General features: G+C 37.0%; 1 protein-coding gene across 3 annotated transcripts in view; it reads right to left on the reverse strand.

The window, feature by feature from the left end:
• Window positions 1-18,266, reverse strand: part of mindy3 (MINDY lysine 48 deubiquitinase 3) — a 190,421-nt gene that overhangs the window by 74,231 nt on the left and 97,924 nt on the right. For all 3 annotated transcript variants that reach the window (XM_039736227.1, XM_039736229.1, XM_039736228.1), the window contains 2 exons: window positions 17,307-17,377; window positions 14,736-14,816 (listed from right to left, as the gene is read on the reverse strand). In XM_039736227.1, coding sequence (XP_039592161.1) covers window positions 14,736-14,816; window positions 17,307-17,377 — 152 coding nt within the window. The remainder of the gene's footprint in view (window positions 1-14,735; window positions 14,817-17,306; window positions 17,378-18,266) is intronic.

The following is an 18,266-nucleotide window of genomic DNA, read 5'->3' on the forward strand; positions in this document are numbered from 1 at the left end:
TTATCTAAAACATTTTAATGAAACTAATGATTAGAATTAATTGCTTATAAAAGAAAAATAATCAAATGTTTAGACAATACAAATATGTATAATAGACTTAAGTACAAATTACTATATTACTAAGACTTACAGCATAAAAATAAAGCTTTCAGAAATTGCACTTTGCCAACAAATAGATGTTACCTATGTAAATAATTGGTTGCCTCATCTCTGGAATTTAGTATGTTATATAAAGTAGTATATTTCAACAACAACAGGTCAGGGCTCTAATTTTCCTTCCTGTAAAGTGTAAATGAAAACATAAAAGCTCTATATATTATGTTATCTAAATTAATTTCAAATGCACAACTCCTGTGTTCCTTTCCATCACTTTTATGGGTATGTTAAGGTTTTTTGAGAAGGGTCAGTGGTGAACTGGACAGTAACTAGAACACTGCTAACATTATTAATGCTGGAGGTGTAGGATCGTGAAACTAATCATTTCACACATTTAAATAAAGGCTTTAAGAAGATTTCCAAAGTGGGAAAAAACACTCTTGAAAAAATGGAAATATGATACCGCATAAAAGTCTCATATCTGTCAGCATGATCATCCATTTATCTCTGTCCACAGCTTTCATTATACCTTATTCTTTTGAATGATTAACATACAAGAGGTTAGCATGAACATTATTTCACCTTCGGTGTCTATTATGTCTTTTTATTTTTATAAAGGAGAAAAATAAATAAATAATCTCTGGACATTTCCTAAAAACAACTGCTAGCTAAAGATAATAAATAAAGTTTATATGGAGTTAGATAGTTCTGGGCAGTGGGTGATGTTCGGATGGTGCAAAGACAGCGTGAGAAGAAGGGGCGGAGTGAGTCCAGAAATTGGTATAAGACGGCAGACAGTGTAGGTTAGACACGGTCTCCGAGAATATTTTCAAGATCACTTGCACTAAGCGCAGGGACTTGCAGGCACATGAGAGTACGTGGCTGACAGGACACAAGGCACAAGGGCGGCGACTCCTACCTCCAGGGAGAAACAAACAGTTTCATGAGAGAGGCATCGGGTCAAGTAAGAGAGGGAAGACTCATGAGAGGACCATGTGAAACTGGCAGACAAGAAGAAAGACTTCTGTTGGAATTTCAAGCGCTCAGTGAACAGAGTGTTTCAGTGGAACAGTTTGAAGATTAATTGTTCTGTTAACACAGCGCCAAACTTGGACTTCACACCACCAAAAGTTGTTTCCTGCATTATTATATTTTAACTGACTTTTACAGTGTGGACTGTGTGATCTCTTTTTAAAAGGTTTTCACTCTTGATATATTTTTAGACTAATATTGAATTTTATCTTCTTGGTATATTTTATATTGTCTTGAGTATGTAAAACAAGTTTCTCTGGAAATTGCTGCCGTGTCTTTCATTGTGTGTTTAATCACCGCCCAATTTAAAGAAATCTGTGTGCTATTATCTGTACATTTCAAGAGTTCACAGACTCTTAATAAAAATAGATGGTGTAGTCAGATATTTTAACTGTGTTTAGGGTTAGATTACCTGTAAGTTTGATCAGACGCTTGTCACATAATTTTTGGTGTGTTCATGAGACAATTTGTAGAGTTCAGAATAATTAGTTGATTTTTCTAATTTGATATCCTCTTTAATAAAACCCCTGTGTGCATCCAGGTGTCCATGTGTGTGTCTTCTGGTGAAGTGCGCATGCGCGGGGCCGCACATATTCAGTCTCTCCCTGTGCATTCCCTGTGCAGAGAGAGAGAGAAAAAGAGAGAGAGAGAGACACACACACAGGCGTGCAAGAGAGAGACAGACACACATACACAGGCGCGCAAGACACACACACACGCACGCACACGTGCGCGTGTATTGTTGCAATGTTACTTTTCTTGGTTGTTTATTAAATCACATATTTTTCAAATGTAAATTTTTTTCCCTGTGCTTAAAACTCATTAAAAAAAAGTGTTTTTAGCGAGCGATTCGTAGCGCTATAGTGCGAACTCTTGCAGTGTTACTTTTCTCTGTTGTTCAAGGTTTTCTCAGTGTTATTCAATGTTTTTACATTTAGTTCACTATTACGCTGTGCATTCTATGGTATAATTAACTATATTTGTGCTTAAAAACTTAAAAAATATATATTTACATACAGTTTGTACGGTCTGGAATGGATATTTACATACAATCGTATGGGGGAAATTACTTTGGTTCAGGACCAAATCGGACTTCGACCAGGGTTTTGGATCAAATTATCGTGAATCAAGGTTTCACTGTATTACTGTCAGAGAAAACTACAGGCATTTTACGGAAATACAAACCAGTATTACTGCGAGAGAAAATTAAAGTCATACAATACAGGGACACATATTACAGCCACATACAAGGTCCCTTGCCATTTAATATAGACAGTTCCTACTAATGTTTATGCACTACTATTCTAGCGCCTGTTATTGTAACAGGCTTAATGTCTAGTATTATATATTTGTTTATTTTTTTGTTTGTTTTACTTAATGATAATGTAAATGATTTGATGATTATTGATTAATAAAGTTCAATTCAAAGCTCTTTCTTTCAGAGACAGTCCGATTTATTTTGCTTATTTTTTTTTTTGTTCATTTCACTCAATACAATTTCTTGTATTAGGGATTTGTTAGTTTTCACATACCCCTTGGGGATAGAGTGCCAGGTCAGCCATTGTATAGCAAACCTGGAGCAATTTCAGGTTAAGAGCCCTGGCTCAAGGGCCCAGCAGAGTAGGATTTGTTTTGGCAGGAATAGGTATTCGAGCCGGCAACCTTCCAGATACCAATGCAAATAGCCTCAGGGCAACCACTCCGTCCCATGATTTAGGTAATAAGTTTACTGCCTTAGTAAAAACAAGAGTACTTGTTGACTATAAATTTTATAAACTGAAATTTACCCTGTAAACTTATTAAAACTAGTGGTGTATAAATGAGGCAGTTTGTACAAGCAGGAATTAGGAACTCTTTTTTTTTTTTTTCGTGATTTTAATGTCAATTTTTGGGATTTGTGTGTGTTTTTTTAATATCGTTTTGAGATCTTATGACTTTTAAGATTTTGTATTATGTTATGATTGTTACAGAGTAATAAAGTGTATATTAAAAATAAAAAAAATATCTCTATTTTGCTAGTACCTTATGGCATCAGTGTCCTGGATTCTAACAGCAGCCTAGCTACTTTTGGTGACGAATGTTCACATTCTCATCATGTTTATACAGCTCTTGTTCTGGCATTCCAGTTTTTCTCCCACATCACAAAGACCAGCACCTTAAATTGGCTATATGTGAGCGAGTGTTTCCATCTGGTGCTACCAGGGCAGATACTAATACCCTCAGCTTGAATAGCATTAAGACGGCTCACAGAGAGGGGGTGGTGGAGTTATGGGTGGGGGTTTCGGGGAGAGAGAGAAGAAGAAAACAAAGGAACAACAAACAAGATTTTAAAAATATATTTGCCTTTATAAACACTTTCAACTTGTGTTGAAGATCGGGATAAACAATCCTCTAAATTCATACTATAGTGACATTGGATTCATTTTGTTTCTCTTTATTATAAAAAAAAAAATCCTGGGAGCGAGATTAGGGAGATGAGACAACTGCCCGAGAGACACTAACGTCATGCAAAGACAATTTGATGTCCCACAAGAGACACTTTAACGTCACGCGAGACAAGGCAGTGAGACCACATTTAAAACAAGTTCAAGGATATCTAACCAAGCAGTTGTTGGAATGCCTTTGATAGACAAACATCATGTGCTCCCAGCTCTTAAAACAATGACAAGTGACAAGAAGAACATGCAGCTTGCCAGCAGCAGGAAGCCAGCAGATGATCCGACTACCTTTCCTTATTGTGCGTATCTTGCTTGTGAGAAAGATTTAACCACGCCCAGGGCCAGAAATAAAGGACAAGTATTGATTTTACAAAAGTTTTAAAGTAAAAGTGAAAATAATGCATATGTAACAATTCCCATGAAAATAAGAATCTCTTTAAATTGTATATTCTTTAAACCAAACCCAGGGGTGGGCGAGCAAAGCGAGCGGGGGGCAGAGCCCCCTAATCTTATTAAAAACAATACATTCAAAATTACCCACCATTCCAAAGTTAAACTATTTTGTATGCTTACTTCATTTTTTGAATATTTAATTAAAATTGCTTTAGATGCTCTTTCATAATTAGCAGTTATCATGCATATGTGCTTTTGGATTCCCCTGGAAGGTTCAGGTAAGCCGAGTAATACCACCACAAAAGAAGAGGTGGTGCTGTTGCTAACAGTGTTTCTCGTTCCTTCCACAGCTCTAACCGTAACCAGGAGATGACACAGACTCAGCCCCATTCCCACCCCTTCCGATATAGCTGGGTGTACTGAGTGATGAGAATGGTGTCTTTTAACCTGAGACTGCAGATGACACAGAGCTGTCTGAAGCCCAATCGGTTAAAGAGTGGGAGGAGTACAATTCCTTGTTTTATTTTTGTTTGGAAGTGTTTTTTTTCTTGCCAATTTAACGGGGTTGTGGCAGGCTTGGCACCCCAAATATCTGAACCTGCATCTGGCAATTTATTTAGCATCCTTGACACAGAAAAAATGAAAATGATAATAAAAAAAAAGCTATGCATAGTATTTTAGAAAATTTCTTTGGCTTTTGTATTACAAATGCTATATGTCATTAAAAGGTACTGTACGTGTAGTAAATTTTTACTTGCAGTTTACTGTAGGGTGGTCCAGATTTAATTATGCAATTTTCACTACACTAGTGAAAATTCAGGTACACTATAACTTATTACCTTTATTACATAGAGAATTCACAAAAATTATTTTTGTTGCCGATAGATAGCAGCATGATAGATTTTCGTTTATTACAAGATATTTCAAATAATTCTTTTGTCTTGTATTGTTTTCCTGCATTGCATTAAAAGTTGCATAATAAGATCTGGACCACCTTGTATAATCAACCATGCTCTGCTGAGGAGTGGAAAAAAAAAAAAACCTGCATATTACAACCTTTTAATAATGAAGAAATCCTACAGTGTTTGCTTCATGTTCTAATAGCTCTCTTTTTTGCTAAAGGACACTTGACTCAACAGAAAAAAACACTGCAATTTCCTTCCAGTAATAATCATTACCATTTTTACAGTAAATATTTTAATTTATCCATCTGAAATCTTTGACATTAATGAACTAAACAAGGTAAAAAATGTGTTTTTTTGGGAAAGCTTTAACTCTGTACTTGAGCACTGCCTAACATAGCTGCTGATTGTGACATTTAACAGACATTCCGTAAAATGGCATAAAATAGCATATGACTAATTAAACAAAGTCTACATAATTGAAAAAATATTGTAAATGCTTCCATTACAACTGTGTTTAGATTTCTTTTACTCCTTTAGTTTTCAATGAAAATACGTAGGTGAAAACTAAAGCAAATAAGCCTAATAAATAAATCTAAGTGACAGTTATGATGATAACAAAACTATTTCAGTAATCAAGGTTGGCTGCAGGGAGTATGTTGATAATGTAATTAGTATAAAAAGTAATATGTAGCGTGCCATAGTATATAAGTATATACTATGTATATAAGTAAGTATATATACTTATAGTATAAAAATTGTAAAATTATACCGTTTAAGTAAAAATGTAGGGGTTAAATAACCTAATAATGATTAACATATTTGGGCATATCCCATTTAGCTGGTGTAAATTGGGAATAATATACTTCCTCAGACTAAAGCACATAATATACACTGACACAAATAAAGTTCTGCAAATCACATAAACAGTCACTTTACACAAGTCTTTTCAGAGTTAGTTCTGCTTAGTAGTTTAGATTGTTTAGCTGTTAATGCTAGACAGCAAAAATGAAACAGATGGGATAGAGAGAGATCATTTTACCAAGGGAAACCACTCTGTGTTTCACCTTGGGGCATGCACAATAAAATAATAATAAACTACAAAAACAAACTCTAATCAGTATCAGGACTAGAAAAATGACAGCAATATTCTGAAATGCTGAGTTAAGCTTTGTACAGGCATATATTGCTCTGTAAAGGAATGTATAAAAAAAGATTGGAGTCTCTAACTTTTAGCATTCTCACAGTGGGTGGAAAGTGAATTGCTTGGTAGTGGCTTCAGGATATATTATGAAAGTGAGAACAAATGAGAAGACTCTGAGTAACATTGGCTAAGGGCCAACAATTTGAGAAAACATGACTCACTGATTATCACCACCATTCAATTAACTGGATTACAAGATGCAAAACAGAAAGAAAGAAATATGTATTACAAAGACATATGTACTACTTCCAGCATAGAAATAGAGCCACCATATGTTGGAATGTTGCCTTGCTCCTTTTACCTATAGTATTATGGAGGCATTACTGAATGATTAATGCAACTAATTGGTGGAGGTTCCGTACCATCCGACTGTACCAAGATAAAAGCATAAAAGTTCTAAATCTACAATCTTACACAAACGTTTTCGATTTCATTGTAATCTCAACAGTGTGATTATAAAGCCTAAGAGTTCTACATTTGCATTCTCAAAGTCATATTTACTTAAAAAAAAAAAAAAACTACAACTAAAATGCATGTGACAAAATTTCTAAACTAACATAATAACACAACCTGAACAGTTCTGTATCATTCAACTATTTTTTCCCCAATTTTTCAACTATTTCATTATTATTTATTATGAAATTAAACAATGTTTGCTTAGAAATCAGAAATACAGTAACTGAGATCTGTGGCAATGCTTTTTCAAAATGTGCACAGATTACATACATGAAACTGCTAAAACAAAAATTTCCCTACCTAATAGGAACTGCAATAGGTTTGAATGAACCCCACCAGATCCTTGATTATAATGGATAAGCTGGATTGCTGTAGATTCCTTCTGTACATGCTTCGACTGGGAATGACTGAGAAGCGATCTGATGTTTGCAGCTACCTGGCTTGCAGCTTTGGGGCAATCATACCTGTAATACCCAGTGCTACATGGATGGTGGAATCTCCAGATTCTGAAAGCTATCTTTCATGTGCATCTTGTAATATCTCCTACTATGCTTCTTTTGGATTTTTTGCTGCTTTGCTATCATCACTCACATGTGCAACCCTACCCTACCCCGCCCATCTCACCTTCTCTTCTGCTGCTTCACTACTATCAGATAAAGCAATGCTCTATACTGTCTGTTGAAATATTTTCATGTCAAATCTGTTTATATTAAACAGTTTGTTCAGAGCAAGTGGTCTGATTGGATTGTCCTAAAAGACTCTGGCATTGTGCAGCACCCAAAATATTTACTTCACGGGTGAGGTCATTGTCACCTTTGAGCTACGAATGAAAAGATTTCTGGGAGCATTTGCTCAGGAATACACCAAGCTACTCATGGCTTTGGAAATAAGAGTGTCACAGTGCCAAATTCTCAATTTGCTAAAATAACCTCTGGCTATGGATCTGTTCACAACTAACCCTCATCAGCTAATGCAGCATTGTTTAACCCAAGAACTCTCAACAGCAAAGCATCGGTGCTATCAGAATTCATTACAGACTCCAACCTTGATGTGATATGCATAACAGAAACCTGGCAAAAAACTGAACGACTTTATGTCTCTCTCGGAGGCGACATAATCTGGATACGTTTACTTCTCAGAATTTCATAGTTCAAGACAATGCGGGGGGTTGCAGTAATGGGTGCATCGAAATTAAACATCAAAAGAATCCAAATTGACTATTGTCTTTCAAGTGTGTGGCTCTTAAACTAGTAACAAAATCTGTTCCTGTCTTCCTTATTTGTTGTCTGTCATCCAACCAAAATACAATTGGTCTTTCTTTTCTGATCTGACTGATCTTTTTATCTCCTTCAGTTCCCATTCCTGCAGAGTCTTTCTTCTTGGCGATTTCAACAACCATATTGACACTCCTACAGGTAAACTAAGGAATGAATTCCTGTCCTTGCTGGACTGTTTTGACATGGTGCAATATGTTCATTTTTCCCCCACCCACTCTGGTGGTCATATATTGGAACAGTGATTTGGGACTCTCTGATAATAAAGCAATATTTTTCACTGTCTCATTACCTCTACCTCCTCTTACCGGTAAATGCCAAATTTCTTAAGAAATCTTAAAATATTGGCCCTCTATCCTTGCTGAATCCATTTCGGATCTTTTCCTGTCTTCCCCTATTTCTTCAAAGCTAGATAGTCTTGTTGACTTCTATAACTCAGCCCTTCATTCAGCACTAGATAAAACAACTCCATTAAACATAAGGAAGCTTCTTTTAAGTATTCAGCTCCATGGTATAATTCAGAATTACGGTCTATAAAAGCAGCTGGCCAACACCATGAGAGAACGTAATGTGAGACTGGCTTCGCTGTGCACATTCTAGCTTTCTCTGACCATCAAAGGGCTTACAGGGATGCACTAACTGCAGGAAAGATCACACATTATGGTAAAAGAATAGAAAGTGCCCATGATAACCCAAGGGCTTTGTTCTGTGTAATTAATAAACTACGAGTAATTCAACCTGAATCTAGCCCAATTATCTCCTCAACTGAAGCTTGTGAAAAATTCCTTCACTCCACAAAGATCTAAATAATTAAACTGCTTTTTAAAATCAGGCCAACTATCTGTATACTGGATGCCATCCCCATCATACTTCTTAAATCCTACCTTCATGCCATAATCCCAACTGGTACAACAATAATAAACATATCCCTTTGCACCAGCATTTTGCCAGCCACTTATAAAATCACTTCTGTAATCCCAATGTTAAAAAAGTCTGACAATCTTAATTTTTGGCCTCTTGCTCACTTACCTTTTCTGTCAATAGTACTAGAGTGAGTTGTAGCCTCCCAACTCACCAGTTACTTAACCTCTAATAATTTGAGTGAACCCTTCCAGTCTGGTTTAAAGGTGCAACACAGCTGCGAAACTCCTCTACTTCGAATAACCAATGATAAGCTTAAGGCAGCAGATTCTGGACAAACCAGCATATTAATTCTGTTAGACCTCAGGGCAGCTTTTGACACTGTCAGACATGACATTCTACTGTCCAGAACCGAGAACATTCCAGGTATCTCTGGCACTGCTCTCCAGTGGTTTAAGTCCTATCTGACAGATAGGCAAGAGTTTGTTAGTCTTGGCAACAGTAGGTCTAGTTCAGTGCCAGTGACACAATGAGTTTCTCAGAGATCTGTCCTTAGCCTTCTGCTCTTTTGTATCTATATACTTCCCCTTGGCCATATTATTCGTAGTTTTTTACAGGGTTATCATTTTTATGCAGATGATATTCTCTATTTCAGAATATCATAGAACTCTATTTCAATGTTAAAAGTAAAACTTCATCAGAGCTTTCTCAGCTCACAATTTGCCTTAGTGAAATTAAAACCTAGATGGAGCAGAACTCTTTTTAAAATAAACTGCAACAAAACTGAATTCCTGCAAATTGGCACTAAAGCACAACTTAAGAAAATGAGATCCTTTTTAGTCATTCTTGATCGTGAGTGATCTCATCAGACCTTCTTCTAATGCAAGAAATTTTGGTGTCATTTTTGATTCCTTCCTTTCTTACTCCACCCACATAAACTAAATTAAGAAATTTTCTTACTTTCATCTCTGTAACATATCCTGTGTTCGCTCGTTCTTTTCCTTTTGTAATGCTGAGAAACTTGACTATGCTTTTATCACATCCAGCATCGGTTATTGTAACTCCCTACTGGAAGGTGCCCCTTCAAATCTTATATCACAGCATTAATTCAAAACTCTGCTGCAACAGTCCTTACATGAACCACCAACAGCGAGCACATCACACCCATCCCACCTCGCCTTCACTGGCTCCTTGTGTTTTACAGGATGGAGTATAAAATTCCATTAATAACCTACAAGGCTTTAAATGGTCTTGCACCGGTCTACATCAGTGACCTTCTCCAACATTATGCTCCTGTGTTGTGCCCCACACTAACCTGAACTCTATGGGTGACAGAGCATTCAGCTGTATAGCACCCAGACTTTGGAATGACCTCCTGAAACTAATAACATCAGCTGACTAAATTCATTCTTTTAAAAAACAACTTAAAACTCAACTGTTCAGGAAGGCTTTTACGTTTACCTAACTCTCAGCCCCTTCCTTCAGTTAACCTCTCTGTCCAGGTGCTCAGGATATTTTGTGTGTGTTATCATAAAGTATGTGATTTGTTCAGGCATTTCTTTTAGTATTGAATTTAGTATTATACTCTGGTTTATTCTTTCTGTCATTCGTTTTAACTCTTTTGTATATCTTGTGCTTATTTGCATCATTTTGTTTTAAGCGCCTTGAGCATGGGAAAGGAGCTATATAAATAATAAAAATAATTACAAACCGGATTCCAAAAAAGTTGGGACACTAAACAAATTGTGAATAAAAACTGAATGCAATGATGTGGAGAAGGCAAATGTCAATATTTTATTTGTAATAGAACGTAGATGACAGATCAAACATTTAATCCGAGTAAATGTATCATTTTAAAGGAAAAATATGTTGATTCAAAATTTCACGGTGTCAACAAATCCCAAAAAAGTTGGGACAAGTAGCAATAAGAGGCTGGAAAAAGTAAATTTGAGCATAACGAAGAGCTGGAAGACCAATAAACACTAATTAGGTCAATTGGCAACATGATTGGGTATAAAAAGAACTTCTCAGAGTGGCAGTGTCTCTCAAAAGCCAAGATGGGTAGAGGATCACCAATTCCCACAATGTTGCGCAGAAAGATAGTGGAGCAATATCAGAAAGGTGTTACCCAGCGAAAAATTGCAAAGACTTTGCATCTATCATCATCAACTGTGCATAACATCATCCAAAGATTCAGAGAATCTGGAACAATCTCTGTGCGTAAGGGTCAAGGCCGTAAAACCATACTGGATGCCCGTGATCTCCGGGCCCTTAAACGACACTGCACCACAAACAGGAATGCTACTGTAAAGGAAATCACAGAATGGGCTCAGGAATACTTCCAGAAACCATTGTCAGTGAACACAATCCACCGTGCCATCCGCCGTTGCCAGCTGAAACTCTACAGTGCAAAGAAGAAGCCATTTCTAAGCAAGATCCACAAGCTCAGGCATTTTCACTGGGCCAGGGATCATTTAAAATGGAGTGTGGCAAAATGGAAGACTGTTCTGTGGTCAGACGAGTCACGATTCGAAGTTCTTTTTGGAAATCTGGGACGCCATGTCATCCGGACCAAAGTGGACAAGGACAACCCAAGTTGTTATCAACGCTCAGTTCAGAAGCCTGCATCTCTGATGGTATGGGGTTGCATGAGTGCGTGTGGCATGGGCAGCTTGCATGTCTGGAAAGGCACCATCAATGCAGAAAAATATATTCAGGTTCTAGAACAACATATGCTCCCATCCAGACGTCATCTCTTTCAGGGAAGACCCTGCATTTTTCAACAAGATAATGCCAGACCACATTCTGCATCAATCACAACATCATGGCTGCATAGGAGAAGGATCCGGGTACTGAAATGGCCAGTCTGCAGTCCAGGGGCCTCATGTATAACGCCGTGCGTAGAACTCGCACTATAACATGGCGTAAGCACAAAAGCCGAAATGTGCTTACGCACAGAAAAATCCAGATGCAGGAATCTGTGCGTACTCCAACTTTTATGTTCTTCCGCTACATAAATCCCGATCAGCGTGAAAACTAACGCTCGTGCACGCGCATTATGTAACGCCCCAAATCCTCCCAGAATTACGCCTATTTGAATATGCAAATCAATATAAATCGCCCTTAAGCGCAGCCTTCTGTGAAAAGACAATGGGAAAAGCACGGGAAAATATAAGAATTTCAGCGAATACCAAGTGGAGGCAAAGGAAAAACATACTATTTGTTCAAATAAACCGTGGTATAATCAACAAAAGGAAGTTGGTCGAGTGATATAGCGTGTTGGAGAAACTTGAAAGCTCACATCCACAAAATCGCACAGTGCCGGAAATAAAAAGAAGTCACATATCAAAGTCGCGTGGAAAGCGAGTTGTAAGCCCACTGTCTGAGTGTCATATGAAAGCTTATTAGGGTACAGAGAAAAAAGCCACAAGGTGGGGAAAAAGCACGAAATGTCAACTTCAATCTCGACATTTCCACTTTAATCACGTAGTTTATTTTGTCATTAAAGTAGAACATCATAAAATTCATCTTAAAATTGTTTAATTAACCAGTTTCTAAAATCACATCGTAATTAAAGTAGCACGTTAAATGCTTTGTTTTGTATTTGATCTTCTATGTGCTCTATGTGTGTGAATCACTACTTGTTTCTTAAACCGGCTCTCTTCCTCCAACTGGACACAGAATCCATTACATTCGTGATATTACAGCTCTCTGAATAACTAAAATACTGAGATGTATACGTGATGTCATTTTCATGATGATAGGAGTTAAAGCACGTTATTAAACATGTTTCACTTCGATGAAATAATTTATTGCAGCAGTACTCAGGGGCGGCTCTAGGCTTGTGGTGGCACTGGGCAGAGGAAGAATCGGTGCCTCCTCCGCCCGCCGTCTGTAAGGTAGCTTATCACGGTGGATGGCCACGTATGTTGCAGACACTGCATAGCCGCCTCGTGCTCATGACACAATCATTTAACTTTTGCCGAAATTTGTCGGTGCGTTTTTAGCTGTGTTGTTATTTTATCTTTCTGTTTTATATTCAATATATATTGGCATAGCCGTCACTGCAGTCAGTGCTTTTCTTTCCCCAAGTAACCGATCGCCACACAATCAGCTCTGTAATAGACGGCAAGCCATCTGTAAGCTTAGCGCCGATTCTTCAAAACGTTTAAAGAACATTGAAATATCTTCATAGTACATGTTTAATTATTCTATCCTTAAAGACACTCCCAGTGAAGAATATAGATTATTTAAATGAAGTTAAAGTTTTATCTGTATAATTTAACAAACATATTTTGCTGCATTTCACCTTAAAAATGATATCGTCATCATATGTAAATACGCGCTTTATAAAGTGGCTCAGGTTGTGAGATATTATAACTGTAGTGCAAGTTTACAGTGGGGTGATTGTACTTATAAGTACAAACAGTTCTACAAGGAGCACTTGATTGGCTGCATTTAAAGTTCTTGGGATTAAACTGTTTTGAACCCGAGGTCCATTACAGGAAAGGCTTTGAAACATTTTGCGTGGCTTAGACAGCGTGTCTTTAATGCGTATACCGATAATTCTCTTTCCGATCAGCTGCTGCTGTGATTCACACTCAGATACAGTGATATAAATACTCCGAGTGGTGCAGTGAGAGAAATATGGAAAAAGATGATCCGCTGTGGCAACTCCTAATGGGAGGAGCTGAAAGAAGAAGAAGAAGAAGTGAGAGTAACAACGCTAAAGCAGTTATGGCATTTGGAATACTATGGCTGTTCCCTGGACCATTATATTGTTACGAGTTAATTACAATCAGATGCATTACACTAATAAACAATATGCGGTTAGTTTCTGTGTATTTATAAAGCCGCGTCATGAAAATAATGAGTAATCACACAAGAACAGTAGCACTGCTTTGACGCTGGGTGCCGCCAGTTTGCAAAACCGAGCGGAGAACTTGCGTACTACAAGACATGAGGTACCGTGGAAAAGTGCGTGGCTTTACTCCAAGTGTAGGTTTTATACATCACGATTTGAACGTGGAAAAGTTCTTACGCAACATTTCTGTGCGTACGCACCGTTTATACATGAGGCCCCAGATCTTTCACCTATAGAGAACATTTGGCGCATCATAAAGAGGAAGGTGCGACAAAGAAGGCCCAAGACGATTGAACAGTTAGAGGGCTGTATTAGACAAGAATGGGAGAGCATTCCTATTTCTAAACTTGAGAAACTGGTCTCCTCAGTCCCCAGACGTCTGTTGAGTGTTGTAAGAAGAAGGGGAGATTCAACACAGTGGTGAAAATGGCCTTGTCCCAACTTTTTTGGGATATGTTGGCACCATGAAATTCTGAATCAACATATTTTTCCCTTAAAATTATACATTTTCTCAGTTTAAACTTTTGTTCTGTGATTTATGTTCTATTCTGAATAAAATATTAGAAGGTGGCACCTCCACATCATTGCATTCAGTTTTTATTCACAATTTGTTTAGTGTCCCAACTTTTTTGGAATCCGGTTTGTATTATAATTATTATTATTATTATCAGATGCTCCGTATATTGGTAAATTTATTTAAATCAACAGTGGAATTAAGTTATTTGATGATTAAGCCCAAAAACAAGCACCTGTTAACTTGTACATGACTTGTCAACCTCTTTAATCAATGATGCATTTTTAAACACAAGACTACATTTCACTAAATATTTTTTGGACGGTGCTACATTCTTTTGGGTTGTGCATGAAAACCACAGTCATGTTGCTATTTCTGACACCCTAATGTCTGCACATCTCCTGAACACAACATTGATACATTTAAAGCCACTTAAATCTTAATTCTTGCCTATTTTCTTTCAATTATTTGGTAACAACCTTTCTGCTTTTAAAAAAGAATGACATGGTGCTTTCCCTGACTGGGCCATCCCTCAATCTAAATATATCAGTCGGCCATTAATTGGATACTAAACCCTAAAACACCCAGATTAAAAATTCTGTGTATAGAATAAAGTGTCAATTTAAATAAAATATAATTGTAAGAGATTAATGAAATATGCTCAGTTAACATACTAATAATATGTTTTAAAATAAACATACCTTTGCAAAGAAAACAGTAAGGTGTGTTTCACTGCCAAGTATCCAAATAGGGAATTTTGGTGACTTTAAAAAAGATCCAACCTGTAAACAGAGGCAAAATTAGCTGAGCTGGAAAGCAAATAATGCAAAAAATAATTACAGATTCAGGAGAAATAATCAAGTTATATCAGTTTGTGGAATTCCTAAAAACTCTCAGTTGAAGAAATTATACATAAATACATAACAGAGTATGAAATAATTATAATAATTATTATGGGGCAACTTTTGTTCCCATTAGTAGCAATTTCGGTGCCTTTTTCAAAATAAGCAACATAACATTTTACCTTATTAGAATTGTGAAAGGGAGTTAATATAGTTACAGTGGCAAAATTACAAATTAAGCAATGTATATCTTCAAAAATTAGTAATTGAAAAATACTAAAATTTTAATCCAATGTTGATGAATGTGCATTTCAAAGCCCCAGATAACAATCATTGATTAATAATGTAAATAGAATAAGACAATGCAGTCTGAAACAATGCATGGAATTAGAGGTTTGCAATGGCCACAGTTAGGCTCTCCAAACTGGTATCAATGTGAATTAACAAAAAAAGAACATGTGTAGTGACTGATAAAGGTTGGGCTAGAGAGTGACTGAGTTTGTAAAAGTTTCAAGCAGGAGAAAAACAGGAGATAATTATCAGAACTTATTAGGAAGAAAAAGTATTCACTGATCCATAAAATCATTAGAATAAAACACACTTTGGGAGAAAATATTGTTGGGCTGAAGTCAGAAGGCCAAGGTGCTTCTTTTAATTGTTTCTGTAAATTATGTTTCACTTAATTGCTTTATTGTCCATAAACTTCATATTTCAAATTTGCATGAACTGCAAAAGACAAATAATTTGCAGAAACTATGGTTTCAAACATGATAAACATTATAAGTCTAACTTGTTAGTGGCTTGGATGACATTATAGATCCATGTCAAGTTTGCTAAAGGCAGGCTTGTGGGAGGGTCAGAGTAAGGTGCATGCACTGGCTTAGGTGCTCCTCAGTGAATCTGTTGTGATACAAATGTATTGCTATGCAGACTGCACCCAAAATATTTGTGATTCCTATTCATTGAACTTTACTCATGTTTTGTATTATTGACACTGGATAACCTGCGGTGGGCTGGCGCCCTGCCCGGGGTTTATTTTATGCCTTGTGCCCTGTGTTGGCTGGGATTGGCTCCAGCAGACCCCCGTGACCCTGTAGTTAGGATATAGCGGGTTGGAAAATGGATGGATGGACACTGGATAACATTGTTTTGGCTTTAGCTTGGCACGTTCTGTGGGCAGAGGGAGTAAAAAGGTTTTGGACAAATAAATGAACTTCACTGTGTGGAAGAAAAGTACCATTCAATTAGCAATGTCAACTGGGAAATTTTTGAGATCCCGACAATCCTTCAATTGCGCCATGTGCAGACACTCTGTTAATGCAGGCAGGGACTGGCTGTCCACTGCTGGAGCAACTGCAAGTTCACAGGCTCCCTGCTTAATGCATTTGTTACCTGCTGCTTGATGTGGGGAACATTTAACACCAACATTGTATTAAAATTGAACTGCAATTATTGTATTAATGAACACGAAAACTGAAAATGTTATTCGTCATTTTGCACGTTGCACTCTGACAACAACGCACGTATTGTATAAGCAACAATTTCTTTTAAACATTTTATACAAATGTTTAATGCAGTACAAATTTAATGACCACTCAGTTCAGTGTACTTGATCCCTAATAATCTTTACAAATATTATAAAGGATATGCTGCATTTAAGTATGAATTATGCTTGTGGGATTAACATTTATTTGTTAGCCATAGTTTGGGGCAGTTTTATTGCTGTAGAGACTAATGCCGTTTCTGAAAATTGACCTGTGCAGGATATTTAAATCTCTTTTTCATTGTAAAATGTTTCTAACTTACCTGTTGTGTGAACTTAATTCGGTGGATGTGTTGAATATTCTCTCTTCTGGTGTTCATACATGTTAACTTGCAGAGTTAGGAAAATCAACTGCTCTTATACTGGCACTAGATTCCTCCTTCATTACTCATTTGTTTTTTCACTCTTAGTAAATGTACATATGTGAGGTAACTAAGCCAATTAATCCATAATTTAAAAATGCTGGTGTCAAATTTTGTCCTTGAGTTGGTGTTGCAGCTCTGTTGCATATATTAATATCACTTCAAATGCTGGGGTAGAATCAAACCCACTTGTACGTGAATTGAATGAATTTCCATATCTGAAGAAAAATGGTACTACACCCTTGGTATTTTTGGGGAAGAGGCATAATATTTATAAAATGGTAGCAGAAAACTAAATAAACAGTCAGATAAAAGAAATAAACCTATGACAAAATTCCTAAAGCTAAAACAAAACTGTAAGAAGCATGTACACACAAACTTTTAATTCTCACTAGGATCTAAACCCCAAACCTGAAGAAAAGTTTAGTAGCTAAAGCATTTAAAAACTGAGGAAGTTAAAAATACATTTTAGGCAAAATTTCAAATAGTATGTGAAATATAGATTGAAACAAGACTCCATTTTACCTTACAGTACCGAAGAGACTCCATTAATGTTAGGAAGCCCATAGTGGCCTGATTATGAATTCCACGCAATTCTGAAATAGATAACAGTAACAATAATAAAAAGAGAGTAAAAATATTAATGTACAAATATTTTATATAGCAGCATTTATCTAAAAAAGCAGCATATCTTACCAACACATATCATCTAAGAGTAATTTTTGTTTTTTAACCCTTAAACTGCCACATACTTAACGCCAAATACTTTTTTACTGCACTTTTTAAGTAAATGTCACAATTCACCACGAAAAAGTGAAATTTTAATGGAACATTTTTTAATGCAAAGAGCATCGCAATTACTGCAACACTGATCATTTTACACACTGCCAATGAACTGTAAAAACTATTAAGAAAACTACTGGAACAACATGTACAACATGCAACTGATACCATTAATGAAATTCAGTAGATCACCGAGCTAACTGCGCTTAAACTGGCTGCACGCAAGCACGCAGAGGTAAACACTGATGCTTGCAGACTAGTCTACGGCATCGGCTGAATCCCAGGGACAGTGATGCTGCAGCGCTGCAGGGGGCAGCAGTGGTCATGAGCTGACTTCTCACCAAATGTACGGCACTGGCTGATCAGCTTTGGCCTGCTGCCAAATTGCACTAGGATGCAACTATAGCTGGTTGCAGCATTCAATGAACGTCTGTCGCCGAATATACTCAGCTCCAGCGCGCTGGCAAATTGCACTGGGAACCAACTTTAGCCGGTTGTGGAGTTCAATGAATGTATGTCGCCGAATATACTCGGCTCTGGTGTGCTGGCAAATTGCATAGGGAACCAACTATAGCTGGTCCCGGTGGTTTAAGGGTTAAATCCTAAACTGTTATCTTTGCGGACCAGTTACAGGAAACTCGATGACAACACTTTCCAGTCCCACCCTGATGATGTCACTTCCGGTTCCTGCTCCAGATGACA

Source organism: Polypterus senegalus, chromosome 15 (assembly GCF_016835505.1).
Source record: "Polypterus senegalus isolate Bchr_013 chromosome 15, ASM1683550v1, whole genome shotgun sequence".
NCBI classification, from domain to species: Eukaryota; Metazoa; Chordata; class Cladistia; order Polypteriformes; family Polypteridae; genus Polypterus; species Polypterus senegalus.